Below are 15,379 nucleotides of genomic sequence, written 5' to 3'. Positions count from 1 at the left end.
CCTCGACAGGCTGGCCCTAAGAAATCGGTCAAGCCCCGGAAACAGGCATGGAGTACCAGACGTCCGGCCCCCAAGCCAGATGACAAGCCTGCGGCCTGACTGTCCGGGTCTCCCCTTGGGGGATCCCAGGGTGGGAGGCCGCCTGCTGCAGTTCTCCCGGTGTTGGTCGTTCACTACGACAGACACTTGGGTTCTGGAGGTGGTCTCCCACGGGTACGCCCTCTCCTTCCGGCACAGGCCCCCGGCTCGATTCTTCACCACGGGTCTACCATCAGACCGGAACAAGGCTACGGAGCTGCGGAAGGTATTGCACACTATGCTCCAGGCTGGAGTTATAGTGCCTGTTCCATTCTCCCAGAGGGGCCAGGGTTTCTATTCAAATCTATTTTTGGTACAGAAACCCAATGGGTCATATCGTCCGATTCTCAACCTCAAAGCACTCAACAAGTCTTTGCGGGTCCCGAAGTTTCGGATGGAGACCCTACGGTCCATCATTCTGGCGCTGGAACCTGGGGACTACATGGTGTCATTGGACATACAGGACGCTTACCTGCATGTCCCTATTCTTTTGCGCCATCAAGAGTTCCTTCGGTTTGCAATCCGCAGCGACCACTTCCAGTTTCGGGCGTTACCTTTTGGCCTGGCGACAGCACCACGTGTTTTCACCAAGGTGATGGCGGTCATGGCGGCTTCTCTGCGGCTGCAAGGAGTCCGCATGTTGCCGTACTTGGACGACCTGTTATTGGTGGCAGGATCTCCAGAGCTCCTGTTACACCACTTGGACCTGACCATTGCACTGCTGCAACGGCACGGCTGGCTAATCAACTGGCAGAAGTCCACTCTAATCCCGTCTCGGAGGATTCTGCATCTTGGAGCCTTATTGGACTCGGGACAGCAAAGGATCTTCGTGACGGAGGACAAGATCTCTGCTTTACAGTCAAGGGTGCTCAGTTGTCTGCACAGCCGCCGGGTGTCCTTACACTCGGCGATGAGGTTACTGGGCTCCATGGTGTCGGTGTTCGACATGGTGGAATACGCCCAGTTTCACTCCAGACCTCTGCAGCACCTGATCCTGTCCAAGTGGAACGGGCTGCCTCAGTCTCTGAAGTTCCAGACGATTGTGCTCACCCCGGAGGTTCGCCTGTCCCTTGCGTGGTGGTTAAAGACGACCCACCTCAACAAGGGACGTCCGTTCTGGGTTCCAAATTGGGTCCTGTTGACAACGGACGCCAGTCTTCGGGGCTGGGGAGCAGTTTCGGGTCCACACTTGTTCCAGGGCAGGTGGACGCCGACAGAAGCAGAGCTTCCAATAAATATCTTGGAACTCCGTGTGGTCTTCAATGCTCTCCTGCAGGCACAGCGGTTTCTCCAGGGTCACCCGGTGCAGGTCCAGTCGGACAATGCTACCACCGTGGCCTACATAAACAGGCAAGGAGGAACTCGCAGTCGGGCGGCTCTCGTAGAGGTCTCTCGGATCCTGGTTTGGGCGGAGCGCAATCTTCCGGCCATATCAGCGGTCTTCATCCCGGGAGTGCTAAATTGGGAGGCGGACTTTCTAAGTCGCCAGGACGTTCATCCAGGGGAATGGTCCCTGCACCCGGACGTTTTTCAACTACTGGTGGACAGGTGGGGTCTTCCAGAAATCGACCTCATGGCGTCCCGGCACAACAACAAGTTGCCGGTGTACGGGTCTCGCACAAGAGACGAAGGGGCGTCTCTGGTGGATGCTCTGTCCGTCCGGTGGACGTTCAGGTTCGCATACCTGTTCCCTCCGGTCTCCCTTCTTCCACGGGTAATCCGGAAATTCAAACAGGAAGGAGGGACGCTCCTGTTGATAGCTCCCGCGTGGCCCTGACGGCACTGGTTCTCAGACCTTCAGGGTCTGTCCGTGGACAGTCCTCTGCGGTTGCCGCTACGACCGGACCTTCTGTCTCAGGGTCCTTGTCTTCACCCGGACCTGACTCGGCTGTCTTTGGCGGCGTGGCTGTTGAGACGGCCATGCTGAGGTCTCGGGGGTTTTCCAGCTCTGTGGTGCGTACCATGTTACGAGCTCGGAAACCGTCTTCCACGAGGATATACCATCGCGTGTGGCATACGTTCTTCCAGTGGTGTCGACCGAGAGGTTATGCACCGCGGGAGTTTCGTCTGTCTCGGATTCTCGCCTTCCTGCAAGCGGGACTAGATCATGGGCTTCGCCTTGCTTCTTTGAAGGTACAGGTTTCGGCCCTATCTGTCTGATTTCACCGTAGGATTGCTACAATCACGGATGTGCGCACCTTTATGCAAGGTGTTCTCCGTATTCAGCCGCCCTTTGTTCCACCTGTGGCGCCTTGGGATTTGGCTGTGGTCCTGAGGGCTCTCCAAGGACCGCCGTTTGAACCACTGGGCTCAGTGGATCTTAAATGGCTAACAGCTAAGACTGTTTTCCTTCTGGCCATTGCTTCGGCCAGACGTGTTTCTGAGTTAGGGGCTCTTTCTTGTAGACCCCCTTTCTTGGTTTTTCATGGGAACAGGGCAGTGCTCCGCACTCGGCCCGAGTTTCTTCCCAAAGTTGTTTCCCAGTTTCATGTTAACGAGGAAATAGTTGTTCCGGCCTTTAACTCACCGGGTCTTTCCGTGGGTGAGGCCTCTTTGGATGTTGTGCGGGCCTTAAGGACTTATGTTGACCGCACTTCTTCGTTTAGGAAGTCGGACGCTTTGTTGTCCTCTATGGCTACTGTAAAAAGGGTTGGCCTGCTTCAAAGCAAACTTTGGCAGCCTGGATCCGTATGGCTATTTCTGAAGCTTATCTTCATGAAGGCCTACCGGTCCCTCCTTCTCTGAAGGCTCATTCCACTAGGTCTGTGGGTCCTTCGTGGGCAGCTCGACGTGGTGCCTCGGCAGTTCAGATCTGCAAGGCTGCTACGTGGTCTTCTGTCCATACCTTCGTGAGGTATTACAGGTTTGACACCTTCGCCTCTCAGGATGCTTCCTTCGGGCGGCGGATTCTCCTTTCTGCACAGGAGCGTCCCCACCCTTAAAGGATACTGCTTTGGGACATCCCCAAGGTATCCTGTGGATACCCTATGGACCCTGAAGTAGAAAATATGAGATATGGTAAGAACTTACCCTTGTTATCTCTATTTCTACGAAGTCCATAGGGTTCCACAGGACTCCCGCCCTGTCGCACCTGTGCTGCAGATGGGCTTTGCTCTGGTCACCGGTTTTCCGTCTCCCTCTGGTGAGAATGTGATTCTTGTATGTGTCCAGATCTTTGTTCTCTCTCTTCCTTCTCCTCCTCCGGCCTATGGCTTGGTAACTAACTGAGGTGCCTTGGCCCGGCGGCGGGGTATAGGAGGGGGACCTAGTGCATCCTGGGAGGCTGAAAGCTTAACTCTTTGGTGCCCTGCGACTGACGTCACACCTATACCCCAAGGTATCCTGTGGAACCCTATGGACTTCGTAGAAATAGAGATAACAAGGGTAAGTTCTTACCATATCTCATATTTTTTGCGATAGTAACACTATTAACCCAAACTAGAAGCTATGGTAAACTACGCTCGGTCATCTGTCTACCTCTAATGTGGGCAGGGTGATGTCACAGCTGCCGTATTGGGAAGTCAAGGAGTTATTGGCTTCTAGAGGATGTAACATTATAATGGGGAGGTGTGAGCGAACTTGTCTCCGTCCATAGTGGTTCTTCATCTGAACAATACTTTCTGCTTTGTTTTGTGCAGTCAACAGTAGGACTAAAGTGATGAAAAAAATCTTATTCTGCTGAGCAGTTCAGCCCCATCATATGTACCATGCGACGCAGGTTTTGACATATTGGGCGGGCCCCACACACTGAGCGATCGAGTGGGCGACTGCCCGATATGCCGGCTCCTCCCTCCATCACCCACATAGCGCTGTATGGGATCGCACATCGCATCTCCAGATCGACTGAACCTCAGTGAGATCTGGGGGTGTGATGTACAACCCCACGGGAGTGTGCTCTATCCGATATCGTGCCCATGCACGGTACGATAGAGCAGCCAAATCGTACCAATCCGTTGGATCAGCTGCTTTATCGCCCCGTGTATGGGCACCATAACAGTATATCTGTCTATACTGTATCCAACACTGTTAGTTTCCATTTATAGTACTTTATAAAGTATAAAAATAAAGAAGTAATTGTGTGGATAAAATGTTTTGCGTAGTTTGGATGTAAGATAGAGTCTGCTAATCAAATGTTCCCTTTTAAATGTATGTTTTTTGTTTCTGTAAATGAAAAAAAAAAATACTTCCTTTTGAAAAGATATCTTTTGGCACTTGCAGGGGTATGGTTTTCTACAGTGATGAAGTAAAACAGTACGCCATTCCTTTTCTGGGATCAGACTCTTCTGTTGTTAAGAGGACCCAACGATACCTACATGACAGCCTGCAGGAAACTCCTGTAAGTTTTTAGCTTGAAGCACATTTACCTTACTATTACATGGCTATCAGAATGCTAACAAGTTATACCATATATCGGCACTTTTTTTTTTTTTTTTTTTTTTTAACTTATGTCTTTATTGATTCAAAATATATCTATAAATTTCAATCTTTATTATTTCTAAGGTGTTAATAAACATTTAGAATCTTCTGTATTGCTCCTTAAACTAACCGACATTAAATAGAAAAGCTCACTGAAATATTTATATTGTCCTTTTTAATTTATAAATGTGCTGACACATTTCCCAGTGCTGAGGGGCTCGTAATACAAAGAAATGACATTCTTTGGCACAATACAGAAGCTAAAGATGGTCCTGCACAAATGAGAGGGCCTCCATTCTAATAGGTTTATATAGTATGAATGATCCTGCTTTTTTGCATACTAAAGATTCACCTTTTGATTTCACATATCTCGTTAATTTTATTAACGAGAAATATTTGCTACATGAGGTCATCACCGACAAATCGAAGAGTCTTTTCTCTATACATATCCTCCTTGACATCACGGCGACTCTTGCCTCCATCAAACACCCTCTCCTACTGCAAACCCTTCACGCCATTCACCTCTATGAGCAAGCATTATCATTGTTCAAAACCTACTTGTCCAAATACTCCTTTGACTCTACGTCCTGCTCTTACCCTGTACCTGTAAGGATCCCTATGTGACACTTGTATATCTGTGTGTGACTTAGTCTCTCAATCAGCATGCAAAGTGCTATGATGCAGTAGCCACAGCTTTTTTTCCACCAAGTGCCATTTACATTCTCGGTTGCACAAAGCTGTACAAGTGTCACATATCAAATTAATCAGCACAGTCTCCTGGTGCTTCCTCGTTGCATCACATTGCGACTAGACGCATTTTCGGCACAAAATGACGCCTGACGCTAGCAGAGTTGCACATGACCTGACTGCTCCCTCACTCCTGGCATATTAAGCCTAGATGAGCAAGGAGACATCTGTTCTTCTCACTGGCCTACCAAACTCTTCTGAATCCTCTTCAGTCCATCTCCAAAATCGGCGCTTGCCTAATTGTCCTTTCTCTACGCTACCTATGCTACCCGACTTTACCAGTCACTCGACTGGCTGTCTGTCCTATATAGAATTAAGTTTAAACTCCTCTTATTGGCCTGGAAAACATTTAACTATTCTTGTCTTGCCTAAATCTTCAGCCTATCCCACTCTCCTCCTGCCTACTTTTCTGTGCCAATGACTGCTGCCTCGCCTTCTCCTCGATCACATCTTCCCACTGCACTCCCTGGCTCTGTATCTACTTGTCTAGAATGTAAGCTCTCTCCCTGTTTGCGGTCTCAGGGCCTGATTCAGCAGCGTTCGCAGATGCAACTGCGTATGCAGATCGATTGTTCACTAGTGTGCGTGCGTGAAAACCGCACTGTGCGTACGCTGCAATTATGGATGCACAGAAGAATCCATCGCAGAGTGGTGATGGGAGTGGTCATAAAAACTAAGGCGTGCCAGTATGAACGCCGTTTTATGGGCCTGCATAAATTAGCCACTGCGATTGCATACGCCCCTTGAGTACTCACTGCGTGTGATGAAACTTGCAGTTTCTGCGGCTGGTCAGACCTGGTGTAAATTGTGCGATGTATACGCCGGAGTGCAACGTAGTGCGGATGTGAGAAAGCAGCAATGGGCGTCTCTATACCCGCTGCGATGTGGCAATAATTAGCATACATTCGCAACTGCGTTCCATAAGGCTTCGCAGCTGCATATGCAATAGTGATCCTTGCTGAATCAGGCCCTCAGTGTAGTGGTTTTATTTGTGGACTTTTCTAGAACTATCCTATTTGGTCATCTTTGTAGTTTTGTAATGTTGCTGAATAATCTACACCCTGTTTACATCACTGCATAACCCTTGTGGCACCATATAAATAAAAGCTAATAATGGTTGTTCGACTCTATATTGAAAAGTTTAGTTTAGCAACAATCTAAACTAAACTTTTAAATCACACAATAGTGACGTCCGCACCATGCTGTAATCGAATATACTGTACTCTACCTGCCAACTCATCACTGATACCTATCCTGTCACAACACACATCAACACTATTCTTTTTTTTTTTTTTTTTTTTTTTTTTTTTAATCAAGTTTACTTTTGTGAAAATAAAAAAAAATACAAAGCATACAATAACAGTGTATCTCATCAACATATCAAAAAAGGGCATAATAAAAAAACTAATATCAATCTGACAAATCCAAAAACAGATACAGAAACATAGTCTGAGACATAGATTAGACATTCAACAAGAATCACAGTAAATCCAGAATAGAATGTGTACTGACTGGAGGAGGTACATAAATAAAATAAATCCCAGAGCTTTTAAACAGAGTACTTAGAAGAAGTCACAATGGCATATCTGGAATCCTGCCATAGGGACCAGACTTCACATTTTTTGGCATTTTCGCTTCTGGTACATGAAACTGTTACATTGACCAGAGCCACCCAGGAAAGAAAGGTAGGGGAATCTGAGGCCATCCATGTATGGCAATGCACACCCTGGCCAGCTTTAAAAGATTGTTCACGTATGACCGTAAAGGGCATAGAAAGGGTCTCCTCCAGGTCCAAACCAAATTGACAGATACGTGGTGTCGGTAAAGGAATGTGTATACCCATACTCCGCACACAATTAACCATTCTAGACCAAAATAAGGCAACCTGAGGACTGGACCAAAGGAGATGCCGGTAATCAGCAGAACTGGCAGTACATTTGGGACAAGAGTCTGTAGAAGACCCACTAAACTCAAAGTTTAACTGGTGTCCAGTATACTCTGTGCAAAATATATAATTGGATCTGCTGAAACCTGGCATGAGGAGATCTCAAAAGAACTTTCCAGTCATCCGATTACACTCCCAAATTGAGATCCCAGTGAGATCTAAGCTTTCAAACCCTCCGCTCTACTGGCTGACAAAAGAGAGGAATAAGCCAGGGGGATAGATCTCCTAGCAGGTAGAGTAAGAACCAACAATCGAACTGGAGTTTTAGAAAAGACAGGGACATCTCCCCTCCACTGAACATACCTAAGTTGAAGATGCCTATAAAAGAGATGAGCCAGAAGACAAGTATGCAAAAGAGTGAATAACCCCATTTCTCTTTCCTCAAGGCTGTGGGACACTGGACCATGGGGTTGTAGGTGGGAAGGTGTGGATTTGGCACTAAACACTGAAATCTGTAACTCCTCCCCTCTGCAACCCCTGACTTCAGTGTAGTTTTAGTGCCTGTGGAGAGAGGCACATTTTTTCAGGGCTGCTCTGCAGCCTTGGTTTAGCTTAGGTATTTTTTCCTTTATTTGTAATGTTATGTTTAATTTTTACTATAATTACTGTGCGCTGCTTATAGCAACACACAGCTGGGGTGTAAAGCGGCGGTGAGAGCCGCATCTAAGGGGGGGATGGCGCTGAGCGCTTCGCCCATTCCACACACTCCAGTCTCTGAAGAGACCGTCTGGGCCCAGGGATAGCATGCTGCTGTTATCTGGTAGAAGTGCAGGCAGTCAGTGTGGTTCTGGATGGCGGGTGCCATTTTGCCAGGTTTCTTGTCAGCGGCTCCTGTGGGGAGTGCGCCGACTACAGACCTGCAGGTGAGACCTACAGCGACACCACACTGGACATGCTGATCTTGGAAGCTATGCAGTGTTGGGCCTGGTTAGTAATAGGATGGAAAACCACCTGGGAATACCAGGTGCTGTAGGTAAATGCGGGTCAGTCCAAATGCTTTCCACACTGAGGGGAGTAGCACTTGAGGGAGAAGCCTTAGGGCTTGCTCAGAATAGCGGGGGCAGGAGCCATGGACTGCTGGTTCCCCCGCTCTCCAGCCGCACAATGAAGATGCATAGGCTGTTCCTGTCTTTACAGTGGGACAAGCCTGGCCAGCATGGAGGGAGTATTTTACAGTTATTGTTAATTCTGTTCTGTGTCTGTTTGGGAGTTTTTGCAGTATTCATTGCCGCATGTGACATATTTATTTATAAAGTCTTTATTGTTATTTCTGGGCTGCCTGCCGCGGCAGGGTAGCGCAGGAAGAGACCTCAAATAACGGACAAATTAAAGTCTGCAAAGGGCCAGAACCCCACTATGGCTATATTTACATTGCTATATTTAAATATACACTATACTTGTGGGGCCTATGTATGTACATTATACTTGTGGGGCCTATGTATGTACATTATACTTGTAGGGCCTATGATGTACACTGTCACTAAATTTACGTGTCTTGTGTTACTATGTCATATTGACTGCCCATGTCACACTGTATTAGCTGCCTATGTATTAGGTCACATGCTAATATGCACTACGGAAATCAGACTGTCCTGTGTTACAAGGTGCGGCACGGATGGTGTAATGGTTAGCATTGTTGCCTCACCACAGTGTGGGTTATCGTCCCGCCACAAACCTAATTATCAGGAGTTGGTTGGCAGGGATATTGGCCCTCATTCAGAGCCGTACGCTCTGAGCAGAGCGCACGCTCTGAATGAGGGCCGGGCTCCATTTTCATGGAGCGTCCTCCTGGACGCTCGCATAGCTGTGGGTCACCACCCACAGGCTATACGAGCGTGCTTTGTGATGGCCGCGATGGTCGAGACCATCGCGACCATCGAAATTGCGAGCCGGAGCCTGCGGTTGAGGTTTTCAACCGCAAGCTCCGGAGTGATTTTGGCTCTATCAGAGCCAAAATCACTCCCACTGACATCACTAGTGATGTCAGTGGGCCGGCTTCTGACGGGAGGCGTTCCCGTGGGAACGCCCCCGTCAGGGAGGCGCGCCCACCAAAGGGGTCGTGCTGTCAATCAACATTGACAGCACGCCCCCTTTGATCGGACACAACGAGCGAAGGACTTTCCTTCGCTCGTCGCGTCTGGCGCATGCGCACGACGGAGCTCCCTCCGTCGTGCGCATGCTCAGTGCATAACATCGACCCACTTGCGAGCGGACAGCCGCTCGCGAGTGGGTCTGAATCAGGCCCATTGTTAGTAAGCCTCATGTTGCATAGTACCCGGTGACGCGCAAGCATCTGGGGTGCTGAGTCCGCCATGGTGGGGCAAGCATAGGCTCCAGCTCTCAGCAGGTCCGTGGTTATCCTGGCAAAGTAGATTCTGCTCCAGGCACAGACTTTGGTGGAGATTGTTCTTGGAGGCGTCTTCCTTCCTCCAGGGCTTCATAGGCAGGAATTTCCGAAGCCTTGGCCAGTCTCGAAGAGCTGTCCTCTGTCCTCTTTGACTAATTGCTGCTGCGTGCCACTTTTTAGTGAATATGGCTTCCCAAGCGTGGGGGACGGGAGGTCACTACTTCACCTTTGACAATTCTCTCTCCAGTCTCATCAGGGAGCCATAGGAGACGCCAGATTACGAGGTCATCATTCCTTGCACATTTGCTTCCAACGACTTGATACTGGTGGAAGCACATCCCACTGTTCTCGCTGCGAAAGACTTTTCGCTCAACGCATGCAACATCTTTTAGGGACCCTTGGAGGGTTGTCTCCTGTCTATTCTCATACGTTCGGGGGATATGACTGTCTTGGCGAGCCTTGACATAATTGGTGTCTACTATGGTCACTTCTGCTGACGAACTTGTCCAAAGAATTTACAATAGTTCGCCCCTGGGATTCCCTGCTCGTTGGGGGGGCAATTTCAGCGGGGCAGCACAGATGGTGTAGTGGTTAGCATTCCTCCTCACAGCGCCAGGGCTGTGGGTTCGATTCCAGCTTTGGTCTTAGCTATGTGGAGTTTGTATGTTCTCCCAGTGGTATTCTGGTTTTCTCACACACTACAATTATCACTTGTCTAGAGACTCTGGACCTCATTCAGAGGCGGTCGTTAGTTGCAAGCGGTCGCCTTGAATCAGGGTGGCCGCTTGCATCCTGAACGACCGCCTCCTTGTCGATCGCTAAGCTGTGGGTTAACACTCACAGCTCAAGCGACCGACATGGGTGATGGTCAAGACCATCACGACCATCGGGGCTTACGACCAGACCCTAAGGCTGGGTGTGGGCACTCGTAAGCCCCAGGGAGCTTCCTGCTCTGATCGAGCAGGAAGCTGCCCACTGACATCAGCAATGATGTCAGTGGGGCCGCCCCCAAACTGCAAGTGTTCCGGCGGGAACGCCTCCGTTTGGGCAGGCACGCCCCCTGCCCGCCTCCCAAATGGGGCGAGCTGTCACTCGCCATCGACAGCTCACCCCGTCTGCTGCGAGGCACCTAGCGTTGGAGCGTCCGTCGCTAGCCGGGTCTCGCGCATGCGCACGACTGAGCCGGCTCCGTCTTGGTATGTTCAGTGGGGCAACATTGAGTCTGTTGCGAGCGTTCAGTGCTTGTGACCGACTCTGAATGACCCCCTCTGTGTGGGAGGCCATGCAAGACAGATAGCTGAGGGGCTTCACCTATGGCTGTCTGGGCTCGAAGGGCCTTTTTGACACTTATACCAGAATGTTCCTTACAATATTTTCTGTTGGGCGGGAACGTTCTTTCTGTGTCACTACTGGTTGCCATGTTCCCCACAGGTTCAGAAAAATATTTTTCTTCCAAAGAGAGTGCCCCTCTTTTTCTGTCTGCCACAGGATTTTCTGGTACCATCACCATTTTGGAGTCGGGGTTCCAGGGTAGCCTTGTGCCTCATGAGGTGTCTTTTATACCCAGTACAGGTGCAAATGGTGAGTCAGCAACCATTGAGTGAAGTCTTGAGGCATCTGGGTGCTAGGCATCATGGCTAGGGTGCCACCATGAACCTCGGGGTCCTCTGTCAGGGCAGTGCTTTTGATTTCTCAACGTCTCTCTTCCCAAGGTGCGGCATTGGGGCATTGACCGAGCCATCGTTCCTATCCCGTCGACCGGCATTTTTGTTCCAGTCCTGCTGCAGGCACAAACTAGTTTTCTGGATCCTTTTCTGGTCGATTGCTGGACGGTTGGATCTTTGTGCCTCGAGCTCCACTGAGTGGGTGATTCCATTCAGAGCCCACAGCACGGAGGCCAACTCATACCCGCTCTCTGTATGGAACGCATACCCTCACCGTTTTGGGCAGGTAGTCTTTCTTCCTCAGTCATTGATCGAGTCTGCCCAGTCTGGGCTGGGCCATGCATATTGCACATTGAAGGAATCACAATTAGGCTCTTTTTGGGTTTGTTTGTGACGGCTACTCGGGCGTCACAGTTACGAACCTTCCTATGTCGCTGGTTTCACGTGGTTGCAGGGCCTCACCTGTTTTCTTGTTGGCGCCTTCAGCTCTGAAAGTAGTCTTCGACATTTCTCTCCAGCAGGGTTTTGTCGCTTGGGGTGGCCAGTGCGCGACCCTTACTGACCTTGGTCTCATCCGTTCTGTGGGTGCCTTGTCCGTCGCTCTTGCAGACCATTTGCTTTTTGGGCATGAGACTCTCCACTTAGCGACGATTCATTGGACTAGGGTCACTCGTGGGAGTTCCATTGGGTATGTCTCCAGCCTTGTAAGGGGTGATCGGTATCCCTCTAGTCTAGGTTGCTGGTGCGGTCCGACCGCACTCCTCACTCTCATTCGGTGACTGTTTTCTGGTATTCTCCTCTAGGTCCGTTCCTGGGTCCCTCCTGGATGGGTTTGTGGTACCCACGGACATAAGTCTCCTGGAATATGGGGCCGTGACGTTGCCTTTATGACTCTAGGGCCGTTGGCTAGCCGTCCACAACGGCTCGAGCACTGAGCCATTTTTCTGCCTCTCTTGGGGACCGGCAGGTTTGCAGTTGGTCAAACTGCTCAGTGGCAAATGTAAGTCATCCGGGGGGGGGCACTAGACTGCTGACACTCTCGGCGGTAATAATGCCTGTAATATGATAGGGGATAGCGGACTTCCTCCCAGGTCAGTGTTCTCTCTATGCAGTGGTCTCTCTGGCATTCGTTTGGTTAGGTCTTCAACGAGAGGATCTTAGGGCCTCTCGGCACGTCTTCAAGACTTCACAGGGTTGTTTGTGCATGGGGTATCTGCTGGTTCTGCAGAGAATGCCTTGATTGTTCCATGCAAGGTTCGGCTAGCGAGTCTGTTCTGCCGTCCCCACTGTTACCTACGGTTCTCCAGGTGCGTAAAACCTTCCTGTATACGGATAATCCTGGAGGCTCCAGGCTGGCTCCACTGTCATGATGTGGAGCCATTCTCAGGCAGTTGGTATGTCCTGGAATGTGTCTTCCACTTCACGCAGTCCTGCTGCAACATGGTTCATTGTTTCTACACAGGGACCTTCCTCCGTTGGTTTTCCCGATCTGGCCTTGGTGACCAGGGGTTGGAAAGCTTATGTCTCTCGTTTCCTCTGAGTTTTGGAGGCTGGCTGACTACTTCATTTTGTGACTATACTGGCTTTGGCCCGGTCACTTTATTTCGGGCGACGTTTGACCTTTCTTCCGAAGGTCCAATTCCTTTCTACTAGGTATGCTGCGTATTCAGACACTGTTTCATCCACAGGTGGGGCCGTGGACTTTGGCTTTGGTCCTGTCGGCTCTCACACAGGCGGCATGGGTGTTGGAGTGTTCAGCTCATCTTCGGTTAGTTGCTTCTGAGCTGGTCTTCCTTATGGCTATCACCTTCAGTTGGCATGGTTTCATGTTGGCGTTCCAAGCCACCTTTTTTCTCCTCTTCCAGGAGGATGGTGCGGTGCTCTGTACAGGTTTGTTTTTTTTTTTTGCATAAGCCATCTCTTGTTTCGGCCTTTCTTCTAACAGGAGGTTGTCTTTCTGATCTTTTATCCCTCGGCGACTTCCTGGGACTAGGACGAGATGGCTTTGCTAGCTGGGCTGTACGCCACACTGTTCTCTGCGGCTGCTTTTGTAGTGCATTAGGGGGTTGACCGGCTACTCAGCAGACACCTGCGTATTGGATCCACTCTGGCATCACTCATGCCTCTTCTGGAGCGGGGCGACCGCCACCAGACCGGGTGTCAGAGCCTTTTGCCAGGGCGTCTGTTTTCTGAGGGGCAGTGCGACCGAAGACCAGCAGCACAGTCCGTGGTACAGTTCTCTGGTCTCCTGTCCGCATGATAGCTAATTTTTTAGCGCTTAGGTTTCTTGCCTCTGGCGGCCATGAACATCCCATGGTCCAGTGTCCCCCAGACTTGAGGAAAGAGAAAACAAGATTTTTGGTACTTACCGTTGAATCCTTTTCTCTGAGTCGGGCTGGGGGACACTGCGTTCCCTCCCTCACGCTCAGCTGTATTGAGTATGAGTTATGATTTTGGGTCGTATTTGACCGTCCATTTCATTTTTATTTTTCGGTGTGACAGTGTCACTGAGTATTGCTTCTTCTTACCAGGCACTTTGAAGTTGTACTGAAGTCAGGGGTTGCAGACCGGAGGAGTTATAGATTTCAGTGTTTAGTGCCAAATCCACACCTTCCCACCTACAATCCCATGGTCTTGTGTCCCCCAGCCTGACTTGGAGAAAAGGATTCAACGGTAAGTACCAAAAATCCTCTCTGCTATAATTGGCCGTAGTAACCACCGCACACGACCGCCAAACCGAGCTACCCTCTAGCCACATCAGCACTATTCTACCACGTACATTACATTGCCGCCACACCCCTCCCTACCCTGTCTTGTACATTACACTACCATCATCACATCCCTACACTGCAACGTACAATTTACTGCCACCACACACCACCGCTACCCTACCATCTACATTCCACAATACCACACACCATTGTTACTCTACTGTGTACATTACACTACCACCACATCACCCCTATGCTGCTACATACGTTATACTGCCACCCCAATCCCCGCTACCATACCACATACATTACCACCATAACATCACCAATGCTGTGCTACTACCTACATTACTCTTCTACCGCATACACCAATGCTGTGCTTACCACCTACATTACACTGCCACCGCCTTCACCAACACTATGCTGCCACCTACTTGCTAGTGCTACTGTTCACAATATGGGCACCTTCCTTTGTAGCACTACACTTACATCCTACTTTATACTTACACATGCTCTCTAAAAAATAAAGTGGTGCTGCCATCACTTGTTACAAATTTACATTCACACATTACTGCTTTATCTGAATATAATCCCTGGTAGATTACTTCCCATACTGTGTCTACACTGCTATTACCACTTGTATACGATCGCTCCAATTACTGGGCTGCTTAATTGTCAAAATATATCTAGTGTTAGGAATGTATTCTATTTTTTTTAATCCATGCTATGTTTTATTCATTAAAGTATCAGCTATCTCTTTCTACTAGGTTCAGTACGCTGCATACGTATCAGTGGGTGGTATTATGTCCGTTATCCAACTGATGTTTGCTGGATTCTTCTTCCTACTTCTCACAAAATTCAGCTTTTGGCGGAATCTTATGATAAAAGTAAGTGTCTTTGGTGACTTGCCAGTGACCACTAGATTGCCCAGTATTGAGAAGGATCATGAGATATAGTCTACCAGCAGACAAATGTTTTACAGTGGGTAAAGGTTGCACAAACCTGCTAAATTTTGTAGAATTTGGGATTTTCACAGGTCTGTGCTATTGGAACGTGATAAGTGAGTAGTCCTATTTTGTATTCTTCAGATCTGTACTCACTTCAGAGAGGCAAGTTTCCCCCTGCTACTTCCCCTTATTTATTGCAGAACAGGCCCCTGTTAACTTCCAATGTGCATGTAACCTTTCTAAGTACAGTAGAACTCTGTTGTTGGTTATATATTCAACTTAGTGCTGACCCTTACTAAGGTGAGATGGTATACTAACTTATAGACATCTCCTTTACCAACACATTAATCGCACATAACATAACAGCAATTGGTTTTATTTTACAGTAACGCAGCTTCGCAGGATTCGCAATGTAGGCTTCCTCTCCGGAGCTCATAAATATGACCGATAACTTACTTAACATTTCACTAGTATATGTAATTCACAGTTTACTGTAACTGGCTTGCAATTCTATGCAACTATCA

General features: G+C 49.0%; 1 protein-coding gene across 1 annotated transcript in view; it reads left to right on the top strand.

Annotated features, from left to right (window-relative positions):
• SCCPDH (saccharopine dehydrogenase (putative)) overlaps nucleotides 1-15,379 on the top strand; it is a 70,343-nt gene that overhangs the window by 37,675 nt on the left and 17,289 nt on the right. Inside the window, exons 7-8 of the mRNA XM_088474347.1 lie at nucleotides 4,297-4,414; nucleotides 14,676-14,795. Coding sequence (XP_088330473.1) covers nucleotides 4,297-4,414; nucleotides 14,676-14,795 — 238 coding nt within the window. The remainder of the gene's footprint in view (nucleotides 1-4,296; nucleotides 4,415-14,675; nucleotides 14,796-15,379) is intronic.

The sequence above is a fragment of the Taudactylus pleione genome, unplaced genomic scaffold (genome assembly GCF_031769625.1).
Source record: "Taudactylus pleione unplaced genomic scaffold, aTauple2 ptg000154l, whole genome shotgun sequence".
NCBI lineage: Eukaryota > Metazoa > Chordata > Amphibia > Anura > Myobatrachidae > Taudactylus > Taudactylus pleione.
The sequence above is the reverse complement of the archived record's forward strand: the minus strand, read 5'-3'. Positions and strand labels throughout refer to the sequence as shown.